Source organism: Scardinius erythrophthalmus (assembly GCF_964197995.2).
Source record: "Scardinius erythrophthalmus genome assembly, chromosome: 6".
Lineage (NCBI taxonomy): Eukaryota > Metazoa > Chordata > Actinopteri > Cypriniformes > Leuciscidae > Scardinius > Scardinius erythrophthalmus.
In genome coordinates, this window is record NC_138226.1 from 26124721 (window position 1) to 26140519 (window position 15799).

General features: G+C 39.6%; 1 protein-coding gene across 2 annotated transcripts in view; it reads right to left on the bottom strand.

Moving 5' to 3' along the window:
- Positions 1 to 15799, bottom strand: part of nrp2b (neuropilin 2b) — a 73426-nt gene that overhangs the window by 36057 nt on the left and 21570 nt on the right. For both annotated transcript variants that reach the window (XM_081368962.1, XM_081368963.1), the window contains exons 4-7: positions 5834 to 6061; positions 3714 to 3869; positions 3380 to 3549; positions 178 to 333 (exon numbers count right to left, since the gene is read on the bottom strand). In XM_081368962.1, the coding sequence (XP_081225088.1) occupies positions 178 to 333; positions 3380 to 3549; positions 3714 to 3869; positions 5834 to 6061 (710 nt within the window). The remainder of the gene's footprint in view (positions 1 to 177; positions 334 to 3379; positions 3550 to 3713; positions 3870 to 5833; positions 6062 to 15799) is intronic.

Genomic DNA, 15799 nt, shown 5'->3' on the forward strand with positions numbered 1-15799 from the left:
TTAACACCTCTATTCTTTTCAGTTCTTTTCTCGTTCTCTGAGTCTCACACACATACAGTAGTACGTGACACAGTACTTCACATATTTCTGATAGATAACCAGCACAGGAAGAGAGAGAACAACTGACTGCTTTATCTTTCACACATTCTCAAACATGCCATTCCCGCGTGATTGTACCTTGTGATTCTTGCCGTAGCGGTAGATCATCCAGTCCTCTCCATTAGTGCTGACCTCCAGCTTAAAGCTGGTGACGAAGTAGGTCTTGTGTGTCTCTTTGGAGACGGCACCCTGGGTGGCGATGCCCGTCAGGACCTTCAGAAAGTGCAGGTCCACCTGAGGAGGAAAAATGCACAAATGAAATCAAATCTCTTTTGTGATTAAGGGATTTGTCTTAAATAACTGTGACAGGACATTTTGTTTCTATTTCTGCGGGTTGAACTGAGTAGTCCCGCCCACCGTGACATCTCATTGGTCCAAAATCTTGCTTCATATGACTTTGGATTGGTTGTGATTGTATCACATCACTCAGCAGTTTCACGACTAGTGTGGACAGATGAAACTCGTCACTTGTAGAGTTTCAAGCTTAGAATAAGAGACTCGGACAAAACCCTAACCCTAAAGATGAGCCAAGGTTTTACAGTTTTAAATTTTTATTTTTTTTTATTTTCAGTTTGCACTTTTAATTAAGTTATCATTAGTTTTAACGGTGTGACCATTTTAGTTTTTCCAGTGTTTTATAATTTCAGTTAATTTAGTTTTATTTTGTGTCTTTAAAGTTAAGTCAGTGTGTTAATTAATATATCATTAAATCTGAAATAAAAATGTACATTTGTACAAAATGTTTTAATTTAGCTGTTGTTTTCTAAGCACTCCACGCTAAAAACGGGATGATGAAAGAGTGATGGGAGGGAGATAAGCAAGGAGGCAGAGAGAGGGATGAGATAGAAGGAAGAGCTGAAAGATAGATAGAGCTGTGGGAATATGGCGCATCCCCTCCCTGCAGATCATGGGCGGCAGCGAAGGTGTTATCAGAGCCTTAAGATCAATCACCTGAGCTCTGATCGATACTAACCACCTTCATTCAACTCTCCCTCTCTCCACACAGATTATCACCCTCCCTTGCTCTCCGGACCCCCCCGCGATGATGATGATGATGATGATGATTGCGGTGCGAGAGCCGCATCTCTGCCCGTCCGCATCTACCGCAGTGAGGTCTTTAATCAGGCATTCAGCTCCCGTCCTAGAGGAGGGCTGTTACCCATGATCCTCGCCTCTCCCTGCTCAGCGGGATGTCATCCGAACATGAGCGGGAAAACTGCAGCGTTTGTTATCTGTCAGTGAGACAGGTGTGGCTTTCACACACAGATACAAGCACACACACATATAGTGCCTTCTGTAAAGCTGCTTAGGGCCACGGAGAAACACACCTAGACAAAAAAATCAATAGAACCCAGTTACTGCTGCTAACTATTTATTCCTAGGAAAGGACCCTCATCAATCAAGCGGCTGTTACCATCAGAGTAGGCTGTGCATCATCAACCCCTGCATTCACCCAGAGACCAGAAAGAGAGAGAGAGAGAGATGCAGCCTACCACGTCTGAGAAGTGAGTCCCTGATGAATAGTAATAAAAAGAGAGGGAGAGAAACAATGGGAAAATGGCACGCAAGAAGATGTGATGAGATGTTAAAGAGATGTTCTGGGTTCAAAACAAGCTAAACTCTCTCATCAGCACATGTGGAATCATGTTGATTACCACAGAAGATAATTTTATGTCGTCCCTCAGTTTAAAAAAAAAAAAAAAGTAAAGAAAAGTATTATTGGAGCAGAAGTGTTTTTCAGCTGCTGTCTTCATGTTTTTTTCTGATTTCTCTTCCCCCCGTTCCCAAAACTTCACCAGTCCATAACAGCAAGTTATCAGTTTTACCAGCTTACATGGTCATAATATTGAGGTAAAAAAAATTACATAAATTTGCACAAGTAAGGTCAGTGAATGATCTCAATAGTCCTATTTCAATAGAATAGAACAGAATAGAACAGAATAGAATAGAATAGAATAGAATAGAATAGAATAGAATAGAATAGAATAGAATAGAATAGAATAGAATAGAATAGAATAGAGCATTCATTAACATTTATCCCCAAACTGCAAGTGCCTTACTGTTTTAATAATTTTTGGCAAAAAAATAAATAAATAAATAATATATATATATATATATATATATATATATATATATATTTTTTTATAAAATAAAAAAATACGGTAGGCCTACAGCCTTTTGTGGCAATCATATTTATTTTTTAACAATAGAGTGGTGCAAGTATGACATCAGAACCCAGAAGTCCTGGGTTCTTCCTTTGAGATTTTCCTATGGGGTTTAGTAATGGGGTTTTATAAAATAAAAGCCTGTGGTAAACATGACTATACTTTGACGTTTTTATTTCTACAATGTAATTTACACACACCCATAGCGAAAATGCATATTTTGAAGCAGTTATGTATGCTTTTAATAAGTAACTAGATAAGACAGTTTGGGGTGTGAGAATGTACAGTTTGCATTGTAGAACAAAACGTCAAAGTATCGTCAAATTATGTTTACCACAGGCTTTATTTTAGACATAAATTGAAAAACCCCATTATAAAAACCTCAAAGGAAAATCTCGAAGGAACCAGCTGCGAATTAGACTTCGCCATACCTGCACCACTCTATGGGCTGCAACTTGCAAGTGCCTTACTGTGGCACATCATGCCTCAGATGCTTTCCACAACAGATAGCTTGCATTACGCCCAGAGCATTCCTTTAAGGTACCTTGATTAGTTAATTTACCCTGGGTGATTTTAATGAATATCAACGATACTCGATTCTCAAATGTACAATGTACAAATGTACAAACCTAAAACAGAATGATGCCTCTCACTCTGAACACACATACACACACACACACACACACACACACGAGCAGAGACGTCTGAGGTGAAGTATGGTCCTCGGGCATGTTGGCATTTACGACAGCTGTTTGTCAAGATGGATGTCTGGGCCATGGACCCTGAGAACGAGGGAGTGATGTCAGGTGTTAACGCAACACAACAGCTGTGAGATCTTCCAGAAGCCCACAATTCAGCAGCATCTTGACACAAATACTACACACCACTTAAAGTAACACCAAAAGTAATCAGTCTCATCCTAAAGGCCTGGTGTAGTATCTAACCCGAGCGACATCCCGCCAGAATCAGAAAACTCAAATCCGTCTGTCCATTCACAAGTCTTTCGAGATTGTAAATAAGTTTGCAAAAGAGCGACGAGAACTTGTTCCTTAGTCTCTCCTTTATGTGGATGTGCAGAAGACATAAATGAGCGACTGAAAGAGAGGAAACCTCACCTGGATGTATTCTTTGTTGCTGTCCTCATTGGGCGTCCATGCGTTGTCTTCAAAGTTAAGTCGAGCCTGTCTTGGAGACCAACGGCCATCATAGAAGCTGGACGATGCAATGATCTGGTCATCGCTGATCTTTCCCGTCTCCATGCCAAGAGCATTACTGCAATGGAAATCTGAGGAACACACAGAGTTTTCTCAGAATGTCTTCATATCTAGTCCGTTTTTATAAAGACACCCTCTTAAACAGCTTCAATGTAGTTAGCTTCTTTGTAACTAGTGAACCAAGTTTTAAAATTTGTGGCTTTCTTCAAAGTAGAAAGAAAAAAGGATCACATACTGTCATTGACCTCCTTGAGGGTCATGTTGTAGCGGGCAGAGAATCCATCTTTGGCCACGGCCATGTCCGTATGAAAGGACAGAGAGAGGATACCAGTCGACGACTGTATTTCAGAGGGGATTTTGGTACCGCAATGTCGTCCAATCAGAGGTCCCACTGCAAAACACAAAAATAGTTTCTCAGTGATGGGATGTGAATGGGTCTCATTTTGCTCCTGCTGGCCACTCATAAGACCAGACTGGTTATTCTTTATATGTGCCTACAACCTGTACAACAGCACCTCTCTGAATTCTGGGACATTTGTCTGTCAGCAGATGTCTGTGATTTAGTTTGGTCAGGCTGTAATGCTGTAGAGAGGCTGCTGTCTCACAGTAATGAATCCATCCTCCACCCTGACACACACACACGCACAGAGTCCCGGATGGGTGAAATAGCCTAGTATCAATCAAGTACATTGATTTTCTTCTCTTTTGGAGAGGAAAGCGCTTTAATACTGCAAGTGCTTTCGAACGGTAGGTAGAAATAACTCTCTCTCTCGCCTTTGATAGTGTTGATGATCAAATCAGGTGGCTATTGTACATAACTTTGATCAGGACTCTGTGTATGTGAATCTTGCTTATCGAAAGTTGCTTACAATCTCCCCAAAAATCATATTTCATAAATAAATCAAGTAAATGTGAATGAAATCAGGAAAATTTTAAAATAGATGTCTTTTTTCAAAGCAAGAAATATAAAAGCACATTCAAAATATTATAATATTAAGTAGTAATAATGTATGTATAAATATATGTGTGTGTGTGTGTATATATATACATATATATATATATATATATATATATATATATATATATATATATATATATATATATATATATATATATATACACACACATAAAGAAGAAAATTGAGCATGTTAAGCATATTTTTAGCATATTTAAGCATATTTTCCATTATATTTGCATATTTCATAAAGTCATAATCATAATTACAAGTAGGCTAGTGCATATAAGTAAAAAATTGACAATGACTAAGAACAATTAAGAATTTTTTTCACCACATTTTTCATATTTTTAAAAATAAAATCAATTAAATGTAAAAATAGGCTTTCCTTTTCATGGCAAAAATATATTAAACATACTGGAAATATTATAATATTAAGTAGACTATATTATAAAAGTATTTATTTTTCATGAGGCAAATGAAGATGATGGTGCTCAATTAAGCATATTTTTCACCATATTTTCTTAACAGTAATTCATAAGGATTAAGTAGTACAAAATACTACAATAGCACAGAAACACATTACAGTTTAATGTTTTTTTTTTTTTTTAATTAAGCTGCTTTATAGACCACCTTAAATATACTGTTGTGTTTTAGTGTCTACAGTTACTGTGCGTCTGATTATATGTGCTTGTACAATGCTACAATATGAAGCTTTACCCAGAAGCAGACGGGCGAGAGGTGGGGGCAGTACGGGGGTCTCAGGGATGAAGCATTAATAAGACAGCTGGGGGAAAAGAGCGTATTCCACAGCTCTCTGTTCCAGACAAGGATTAAATCCTATTGCAGTGTTATTCACGCCCCATTTTCACTTTCCTGATAAAGGTTACCATGGCTGCTGTTACCCCCCGTCCCCCATCTCCTCCACCCCTCCGTGCGGAAGAGTACGGGTGCCTTGGCTTTTTGGCCCCGCCTGGCGCAGATAAGGCAAAGCAAGGCCCTGGGCTCCGCTTTCATCTGCCAACGCTCGATACTAAAATAGCTCCAGCGGCAGCCGCAGTAACAGCATGACAGCAATGCGCCTGAGTTTCATACCGGCGGAGCTGCTAGCGCAGCGGCCAACGGACGGGTGTTGCGTGTCACAGGGCAAGAGCGAACAGCTGTATAGACTGGTGGATAAACCAACCATATGGCCCATACAGTGTGATAGTGAATGGTATGTGGATTAGAAATCATTAAGTAACCAAATTATGCACGGCAGACAATGAGGTCAGAGGGAAATGGGAAATGCAATCCTCTTAAAGCCACGGGTGGTCTGGACTTTGGAAAACCGCGGTCTAATCCAAACCCCGACTGTAAATCCAAACAGAATTCCTCGGGATTACAACATCTAGACTCACCCTGCGGGAGGCCGTCCCACACCTCCAGCCAGTCGTACTTGCACTCGCCCTCCGAGCCCTGCAAGGGGTCGTTCTCCAGGTCAAAGGTCAGGAAGGTGAGGGTGACGTCCATGTGAGGAGGGACGATGATGATGAAGGTGCACTCTAGATTGTGGGGGTATTTGTCAGGGAAGCCGGGCGACTCGATCACACCTGACGGACTGGTGAAGTTTCGGGAACAGTCGGAGCCTGGGGGAAGAGAAATCAGAAAATACATGAAGACAGCAGCTGAATGGTGATGGTTTTGTATTGACCGAAATATCAGAGTGGACTTGTTCTGGAGGGGCAGCAGAAGCACATTACTTGCTTTCTTGTGTCAATCTCAGACAGGGAAAGAGACACACTCGGTTAGCTCTCTGAGAAAAACATATTGATGTGAACGAAAACGGGAACATTCATCAAAGCGGAGCTTTAAATATGTACAGAAAAATCCTTCATCTGCAAAAGTGCTAAATTAGAATGATTTCCCATCCCTGCAGCTGCTGTCTATATTCATTTACCGCTACAGTCGGAGATAGCGCTCAGGGTTTCTCATACTGCACGTTTGCATCTAATAAAGGAGCGATTTCAGTGAAACAGACACACGTAGTAACCTAGTTGTGCTCAGGGCAGCATAGAGCGTGTTAAGGGGTCATCTTAGGACATGATGTTGTATGATATGCATCTCAGTTTAACGTTGTGCCAGTGCTGTATAAGTAAATGCTTTCTCATTCTCTCAAAGTCTGATTTATTCTAGTGAATCAATTCATTGAATGGTTCTTGTAATAAACAGAATTATAAATAGGTTCACAGATTTGACTCCACACTCCCCACCATAGCACATTTTATAACATTTAGACCATTACTATATTTTCGACTTAGTTACACAATATATATTAATGTACTTGTACTGTGATCATATGTGACCCTGGATCACAAAACCAGTCATAAGTCTCCATACACAAAAGAAATATATTTGAAATATATTTTCAGAATATATTTTGGAATATATGCAAATATTTGAAATTGGCCCAATAAATATATTTCACACTTAACATCATATATTTTTGTTATATTTCTATGTATTTTTTTCTGTATGGGTCCCCAAAAGTGTAAAAAATATATGTGGCATATATTCCAAATACATTGAAATATATTCTGAAATATAACTAAAATATATGATGTTAAGTGTGAAATATATTTATTGGGCCAATTTCAAATATTTGCATATATTCCAAAATATATTCTGAAAATATATTTCAAATATATTTCTTTTGTGTATTTTCTTTTGGGTATTTGTGGCAATAGCCAACAATACATTGTATGGGTCAAAATTATCGATTTTGATGATGTATAAATATCAATTTAAAAAGATTGATCCATATGACTGGTTTTGTGGTCCAGGGTAACATATGTTATTTAAAGCTAGGTCATTTTTTAGTTTTTGGTTCAGAAATGTTTTTATTCAGCAATCCAAACTTTGTTCATCAGACTTAAAATGCGGTCATATTTGCTGTTGTTCGCCAACTTTTTTGTCATTTCAACGGGAATTCCGCATGAGGACATAGTTATTTCCCACACAGAATTTGCAAAGGGTTCAAGTTGGTCAAGCTGATTCACGGCATTGACAGATAGAAAGAATATCATAGTTTGCAACAATATGTAAATGATGGTATTTTCATTTCTGGTTGAACTATCCCTTTAAGACTGTTTAGTAAAACCTATATAGTTTTATGCTGGTTTTAAGCCTGTGCTGGCCAGTGTTTGGCTTTGAATCACAAGGGATAGTAGTGCTTCTTGTATGCTAACACATGCACAGTCATGCTTCACCTTCAGCAGTGACACACGTCCTACACACCAGCCTTTGACACGATGCACAGCACGTTCACATGTAATGTCACCTCTTCAGAGGGATGGAGAGTCACAGAGCTCATGCTAATGCACACACAGTATGCAGTCAAGCACATTGAATCCCATGATATCATTCCTGCACTCCCAAAGGTTCTCTGAGGCACATGAATTGCCACTTGTATTATTTAAAAAATACTAGTGTAGAACTTAAAAGAGATCTGTTGACAGAAGCTGTGGGGGTAAAACATCAGCGGATCAGAGAACAAACGTTCAGTGATCTGTGACACTGAACTCCTCAATAACTGAAACGCTTTAACTAGGCCTACTTCTGCGCTTGCAGAGCAGCTGCGTGAGTCAAAGCCCAACTGCACAGGCTGGGAGTGACAACTGTTTCACATAACCTCAGATCACCTATACACATATCTTCCTTCAGTCCTGATGCAAAATTAACAGAGCGCTATTTAAAGTACTAGAGCCGGAGACAGCAGTATAATGTCTGAGGCCTTAATAACAGGTCAGTGACCCCATGTGGACGGGTTTGGACCTGTCCTTGAGACTCACAAACATGCCCATGCACATGAGTCTACAGAGACTGTAGGATGCTGCAGTTTATAGGTACATTTTTTTAGGCCAAAAAGGTTTTGAGTTTCATCCCAAATTTTTCCCCAGTAACATTTAGCGATGAGTACATCATCCAAACCATGTTTTTGACTTATTCTAAATCACTACGCTAGGCCTATAATAAGTGTTTATATTCTGACTATTTTAGGCCTCGAGGGACGCCAACCACTGCGGAGTAACCCAGAAACCCAGTGCCTGCGTGACTCGTCATAGACATAAACAGAAAGAAGTAGCTCTAGTTCTTCACAATGTTCTTCGCAAGATGCATACAGTTTTGTTTATTAACGGCTACAGTGCCAACAGTTACATAGTGTACATTTAATAACCAAAAAGCAAATGTGGTGTGGATTTATATATATATAACTGACAACTGATAAATATAAATTATATATATTCCTATATATAGGATATACTGTATATATTCCATATATATAGGCGATCACAGAGGGATTGATTAAAGCCACCTCAGAGCAAAATCTAAAATAAGAATGTGATTTCTCATATTTGAGAATATATTGTTCTAAAAAAAAATGCTTAGGCTACTAGAACACAAAATTGAGATATTACAATTATTTAAGTTTTATTTATTTTTATTGAAGTAATTATTTGTTATTTAATTTTTATAATTATTTATTTATTAAAATTAATTAATGAATTAAGTGTGAATTTTCATTTCTTTTTTTCCCCACTGCATTCAGTTTTCTCCCTGACACCCCAGTACCACATAAACATTTATTTTCAATATATTTATATCCCACAATATGACTATTTTATTAAGTGCATTCCTGTAGCTCAAAAAGTTGATCATGTTGCCAACAAGTTCATGGGGTAAAATTGTATATACCTAGGATACAATATAAGTTGCTTTGGATGAAAGCATCTGCCAAATGCATAAATATAAATGTGTATTCCCTTTTTTGTTGTTTCTTCTGAGGCGTGAACAGGCTAGAGTTTTAGGGAGGTTAAGATGATAGACGAGGATGCCTGAAGCCCCCCTTAAATAGGGTGTGGAATGACCTATGCTCATGCACCCAGCGCTCAGTGTGGGCAGGGCAGCACACAGGAAACCCGGGCCTGTCTGGCACCCTAGCAGCTGAGAGAGAGAGAGACAGGTCCCAGAGAGACAGCAGGTCAGGGTTAATGTTACACCCTTCTGCACTAATACAGCACACTACATCTGTTCAAGGCCTACGTGTGTGTGCGCGCGTGTGTATATGTCAGATTCACATCCTCTGCAAAATGGCCATGCATTTCCACTAGCACCTGCTTGCACGCGTCAGGAGTTGAATGTTATTTCTCTTCAGCACAAGCTCTCTTTCCTTATTATTTCTCCCATCTGCAGTGATCAGTGATATAAATAACTCATTACAAATGTATGTCTGTGTGGGTGAAACGCAGCTCTACAACAATATCCAGCACATCTTGACACAATGACAGTGACTGATCCAGCAGTCTTATCCCTGTCCACACCGGCAGCCTAAAAATCCATGAAAAAGACAACACCATTTTTCAATGTTTCACCAATGAGTCTACTCTGAAGCCTTTATGGTGATTGCCATGAGTTTTCTCACCACAGACGTAAAGTATGATACAATACAAATCAGAAACCAAATTTAATTCCGCAAAGGTTGTTCTTTGATGGATTGGGAAATTTTCATTTAACTATCAATTTTGTCTCATAGGTTTCTCCTAAATGAAAATTATATACATTAAGATCTATTAAATGTGAAGAGAAAATAGTCCATTTGTGAATTTTCCTTTTTCCATTGCATTTTGTTTCCTTCCGCTCCGTGACACTCTAATACTACATAAATACAGTTGCGTGAAAGCATCCAGTCTGGCATGTTTGCTCTATTACTAGGTCAGATGTGCTGTCAGACTTCCTTTACCCTGCAACGGTGGCATTAAGCTTTACTACAGCTTGTTTCTCAGATAGGCTGTGTGTGTGTGTGTGTGTGTGTGTGCGTGAGTATATCAGAGCGTATGAGACCCTGCCAGTCATGCGCTGACCCCTCATACTCACGCCACCTCAGACAGTATGCCAGACCCCCGCTGAGCCTCTACTGTACTGCGCTGCAGTATGCATGAGTGACCCCGACGCCATCAGCCTTTTTGTTGGATCTCATTAATTCATGTTTGTGATCATGGTAAAAACAGCCAGCCCGCTTGCAGAAGGATGGGGAAACTCTCCCCCACCCCTCATCCAGCAGGGGAAAGTCGCGTCTGGGCAGTGCGTTGGAGGCTCAGTGCCGGGATTGGCGTGCGTGGCTGGGTCTGTCTGTGGCCGGAGGGAAATGGGGGGGCTGTTATTAAGGAGCGTTGCTGGGTAGAATAGGAATGTTTGTCATGGATGAGTGAATGGCGTTGAGTCTGTGTGTAAGAGAGATTACAGTAGTGTGTGTGAAGTGTGCTGGCATGATTTTCATCTACGCTGTAATGCCATAGACATGCATGAGCAAAATGCCAATGTTGGGCAAATAACCAGAAAAATAATAATGTCTTGTGCAAGTATTTTATAGTAAAATGGTAGTTTAACAGTGAATATACACTACCGTTCAAAGGTTTTGGGTCAGAAAGATTTTTGTAATATTTTTGAAAGAAGACTTATTCTCATCAAGGTGGCATGAACTTGATAAAAAATACAGTAAAACAGTTATATTGTGAAATATTGTAATTTAAAATATATATTTACATTTAAAAATTTCACTTATTCCTGTGATGCAAATCAGAATTTTTAGCATTATTATTCTGGTCTTCAGTGTCACATGATCCTCCGGAAATCATTCTAATATGCTGGTTTGTTGCTCAAGAAACTTATCTGATTATTATCAATGTCGAAAACTGCTTAATATTTTTCTGGAAACTGTGATACATTTTTAGGGTTCTTTGATGAAAAGAACGTTCAAAAGAACATAATTTATTTTAAATTATAAATGTCTTTACTGTAAATGTAATGCAATATTGCTGAAAAAATAATAATAAATATTATATACAAACATATACGACAGCATTTAAAAAAAAAAATATTATAAAATGTAATCTTATATTTTGGTGTATTCCTCACAAATCTATCATACGGCTTCAGAAAACTTGCACAGCTCGTATGGATTACTTTTGCAATTTTGCCCATTGTATGGAAAAGTGGAGCATAAAATCTCCACTTTTGTGTTCCATTAACAGCATAAAAGCACATGGAATGGCATGAGGGGTATAATGACTATACCTTCAAGTTAAACACAAATCCTGTTCTGCAGTTTCTGATTTCATTGGTCTCCTTAGGGGTTCCAGCAGTCTCTTATTTATCAGACAGATTGATATTTCAAGAAGTTCTTTTTTCTGCATCACAACAAAATAAAACATTTCATTGCTGTGATCTGATTGGTGAGCATTCCAGGGCATCAAATCATCTCTAGGGCAGTATCTCCATCCATTAGCCTCTTAATTCTGACAGTAGAAGGGATGCAGTCACTACTAGGCGAGCATCACTATAGCTACAGGGCAGTTGTACTGTGAGCTGTAATTCACTATTCTGGAACTCCACTGATGAAGAGATGATTGGCTGAGAGTTTTTAGATTGTAACCGTGGCAACAGAATCATGTGGTTAAGTGTATGGTTGAGTAAACTAAGTGGTTATTATGAACAAGGTTCAGATCTAAGTCAGTTTGTAAGGTCACTGGGCTTTCTAACACTCTGAATGCAACAACTTAACAACATAATAAAGATGGCTGAAGCTGACCATTTGAAAACAAATGTCTGGTTTGGGGTGTTTTCCCCTGACCCATGCCTACTGCGCACATTAATTCTGCAAGATTGGATTCCAGACCGAAGCTCCAGATAGCTGAAGAAGTAACACATTATTTTTCTCTCAAGGGCAGGGGCTGAAATCCCAGAGCGTAGTGGCACAGGTAGCTGTTGTGCGGCTCAAGGGCGACAATATACTGATTTCCCGTGTGCAGCAGGAGGTGGAGAATTGATGCAGTGTTTCTTCCCAGCAGGCTGTGCAGCGCACGACAGACACACCTCCAGGCTGTGTATTTACCCAAGATCCCTATCACTGCTAGAGAAAACTGCCCTGGCCACGCCAGGACACGTCCAGTACATTCACCAATATAAATAAACAACACTTGCACTCTGGGATTCTGGGATGCGTTCCAATTGCTTCTGTTTTGTTGAATTTTCCTTCATGTTTCCCTCTCTGTTTTACTAAGTGTTCCTTCTTTGATCCTGTTATCCACCATATATATATATATATATATATATATATATATATATATATATATATATATATATATATATATATATATATATACATATATATAAATAATAATGGTGGATAACAGGATCAGAAAATAACAAGTCTGATTTAAAGTCATTATCGCTGCATCCAAAATCAAACACTTCTCCTACTATATAGTATGCGAAAAACAGTATGCCAACAGAGTAGTATGCCCGAATACATACAGTAAGCTGCATCAGAAATCGTATACTTCTCCACTATTTAGTAGGCGAAAAACAGTATGTGACCAAATAAGTATATCCGAATTCACAGTACTCATAAATGAGTAGGCAAAAAGTACCTACTGTAGATGACCTACTATTTCCGGTGAGATTCTGAAGTGTGCATTTGATGGACACTTTACTATCCCATGAGGCCACTGGAGAGGATTTGTGAATGCCAGTGAATTGGCGTTACTGACGCTGGTCACATGATAATGACAACATGGCGGATGTAGTACGTCCAGATTATATTCATACTACACACATTCATACTATACAGAACACACTTTTTTAGTGGTTGTGAAGTAATTACTTATTCAAAATAAGTACCTACTCAAGAGAGTATGCGATTTTGAATGCAGCACTTGTATTTAAAAAACAGTTACGAAAAGAAACCGGATGACCTACTACTTTTGCCGAGATTCTGAAGTGCTCATTTGATGAACACTTTACTATCCCATGAGGCCACGGGAGAGGTTAATGACGGGAAGTGAAGCGATGCAACTGACGCAGGTCACGTGACAGTAATAACATGACGGTTGTAGTAAATCCAAATTCCATTCATACTAGATGGAATGCACTTTTTTAACAGTTGCGAAGTAAGCTCAAATTGAAATATGCTTTACAGTAGTACCTTCTCAGACAGTATGCAATTTTGGACACATCGGATGTCTCGACGATCACTACCCCTCAAATTGTCAGAGGATATGTATTAATGACAAATAGAGGTGTTTATGGGAATCTTCAAGTCATTGAGTTAATTTTTCAAATTCAGTCCAAAAAAAATCTCTTTGTTTTTGAACACGCACACATCCACACACACACTCCCACACATTATCACACGCATCTTCTGAGTAAAATGAGATCTTGTTAATGCCATGGCAACTCTGAGCTTCCACACGCCAACGGGTCTCATCATTATTGCTTGTTTAAGATGAAAAAAACATGCAACCTGCCGTTGTTATAGCGTTCATCACTGTCTTTGTTCATACCTCTGCACTGTGTTAGCCAGGTTGCTATGGAGCTCTCACACTATCAGATCACACTCAACGGATTGTGTCATCACTTCCTCCGTAAAGCGAGAGGTGTGGGGCCTCTGTTCACGATAAAGCGCTCGCTGATATCTCTCAGAGTCGGGTGTCCACACTAATGAGCGAGTTTAGCTTGTCATCTGCCTGGTGGATCTCATTAAGGATGTGATTTTGTGTTTCAGTCCCTCAGAAGCAACTGTCACTCCAACCCAGGCCTGGACCCTCCAACTGCACACTACTAACTGGTCATTTCCGACCAATATCTTCCTCCAGCTTCATGACAGCTGTTCCGCATGAATATCCCAGTACACTACTGTGGTGAGCTAAGAGGAGAGACCATCACACATGTTGTGTTAGTAACCCCAGCTGCCCCCCACATCCACCCAGCCTCAGGGGAGGGTAGATCAGGAGTCAATTAAAGAGGCATTCCCGGAATGCTTTCAGAAGGTTGAAAAGGGAACAAGGGATGTCTCCGCGCTGTTTATTTTGCCCGCCAGCAGCCGCCTTGATCTGAATTTGGGCCGGTGCATGTTGACCAGGCTCCGTGAAGGAGAGAGAAATCGTACCGTGTCAGAAGGCACCAGGGGTTAACTACAGTAAACCCGGTGGCTCAGAGGGCGTTCACACATACAGTAGCAAAACCCAAAGTGATTTCCCAGCAGAAAGGTTTAAAAAAAATTGTCTGTTAGCAACAGCAAAAACTTATTTGATTATTTTATTTTGATAAACAGAACAACAGAATAAGTTATGTTAAGTTATGGCCAATTGCGCAGACCATTAATAACATCAAGGCATCCAGCAGTGGGAACACCTACTAGTGACCAAAGTTGTGCAAAATTTAGAATTGAAGAACTGGCCTCCTTTTAATTCATGAATGGGAATTTGAATTGGCCACACCCCACAGGAGGTTGAATTGGATCCATCCATCCATCCATCCATCCATCCATCCATCCATCCATCCATCCATCTATCCATCCATCCATCCATCCAACCACCTATCCATCCCTCCATCCATCCCTCCATCCATCCATCCATCCATCCATCCAACCACCTATCCATCCCTCCATCCATTCATCCATCCATCCATCCAACCACCTATCTAACTATCTATCAGGCCTAAAAACCTTCAAGGTTTCTTTTTTTCTCCTTTTATTCAAACAATACTGTTATGGAATCATTCAAAGTTTGTCTAGATAAACCTTTTTTAGTTTTTTTAGTTATTTCAATTCTTTTAAATTTTACTTCCTTACATTCACATTCAAATTATGTGTCCTATTTGCAACATCAATTCAAATTCCAATTCAGGAACTGGAAAGGCACTCTAAATTCAATTCTGAATGGTGCATAACCCTGCTGGTGATTAACAGGGTAGTGACCTACAGCGATAAAATCATTCCAGATTAAAGGATATTATAGTAACCTACTGCATTAACCAATAACCCATCACAGCCTTTCCCTCCAATCCATAAAAGCCATTTGGAACTTGTCATAAATGGTAATCCTTTCTTCCTGATTCTAACTCTCCAATCAGAGCCTTTCCCTCCAGTTTACAAAAATAAATCTACACCTTTCCACCATGTAATAAAACTGGTGGGCTGTCAATGACACCACACTGACCAATAGGGACTTTTCCCTCCGACTGACAAAAGCCAATCAACACTTCTCAGGAAGGTGGGATCTGACACATTGTAGCCCATGCTGCAAGAAGTGGTGGGTAGATAAAGGAAGAGGTGAAGTACATGTTTCCTGTGTGAAAGGGAGAATTTGTGATACGTGTTAAGAGAGACAGTTACATAGACACAGAAATCCTGCTTCCTTAACAGGCTCAATGGACCCACATGAACTCACCCCACGCTGTAAACGCTGTGTTAGTACAAGCGCTAAAACAGAAAACTCTTGCTTAAAGCACACAGGAGAGATGCGTAAACAGCAGGTGAGGCTTTGACA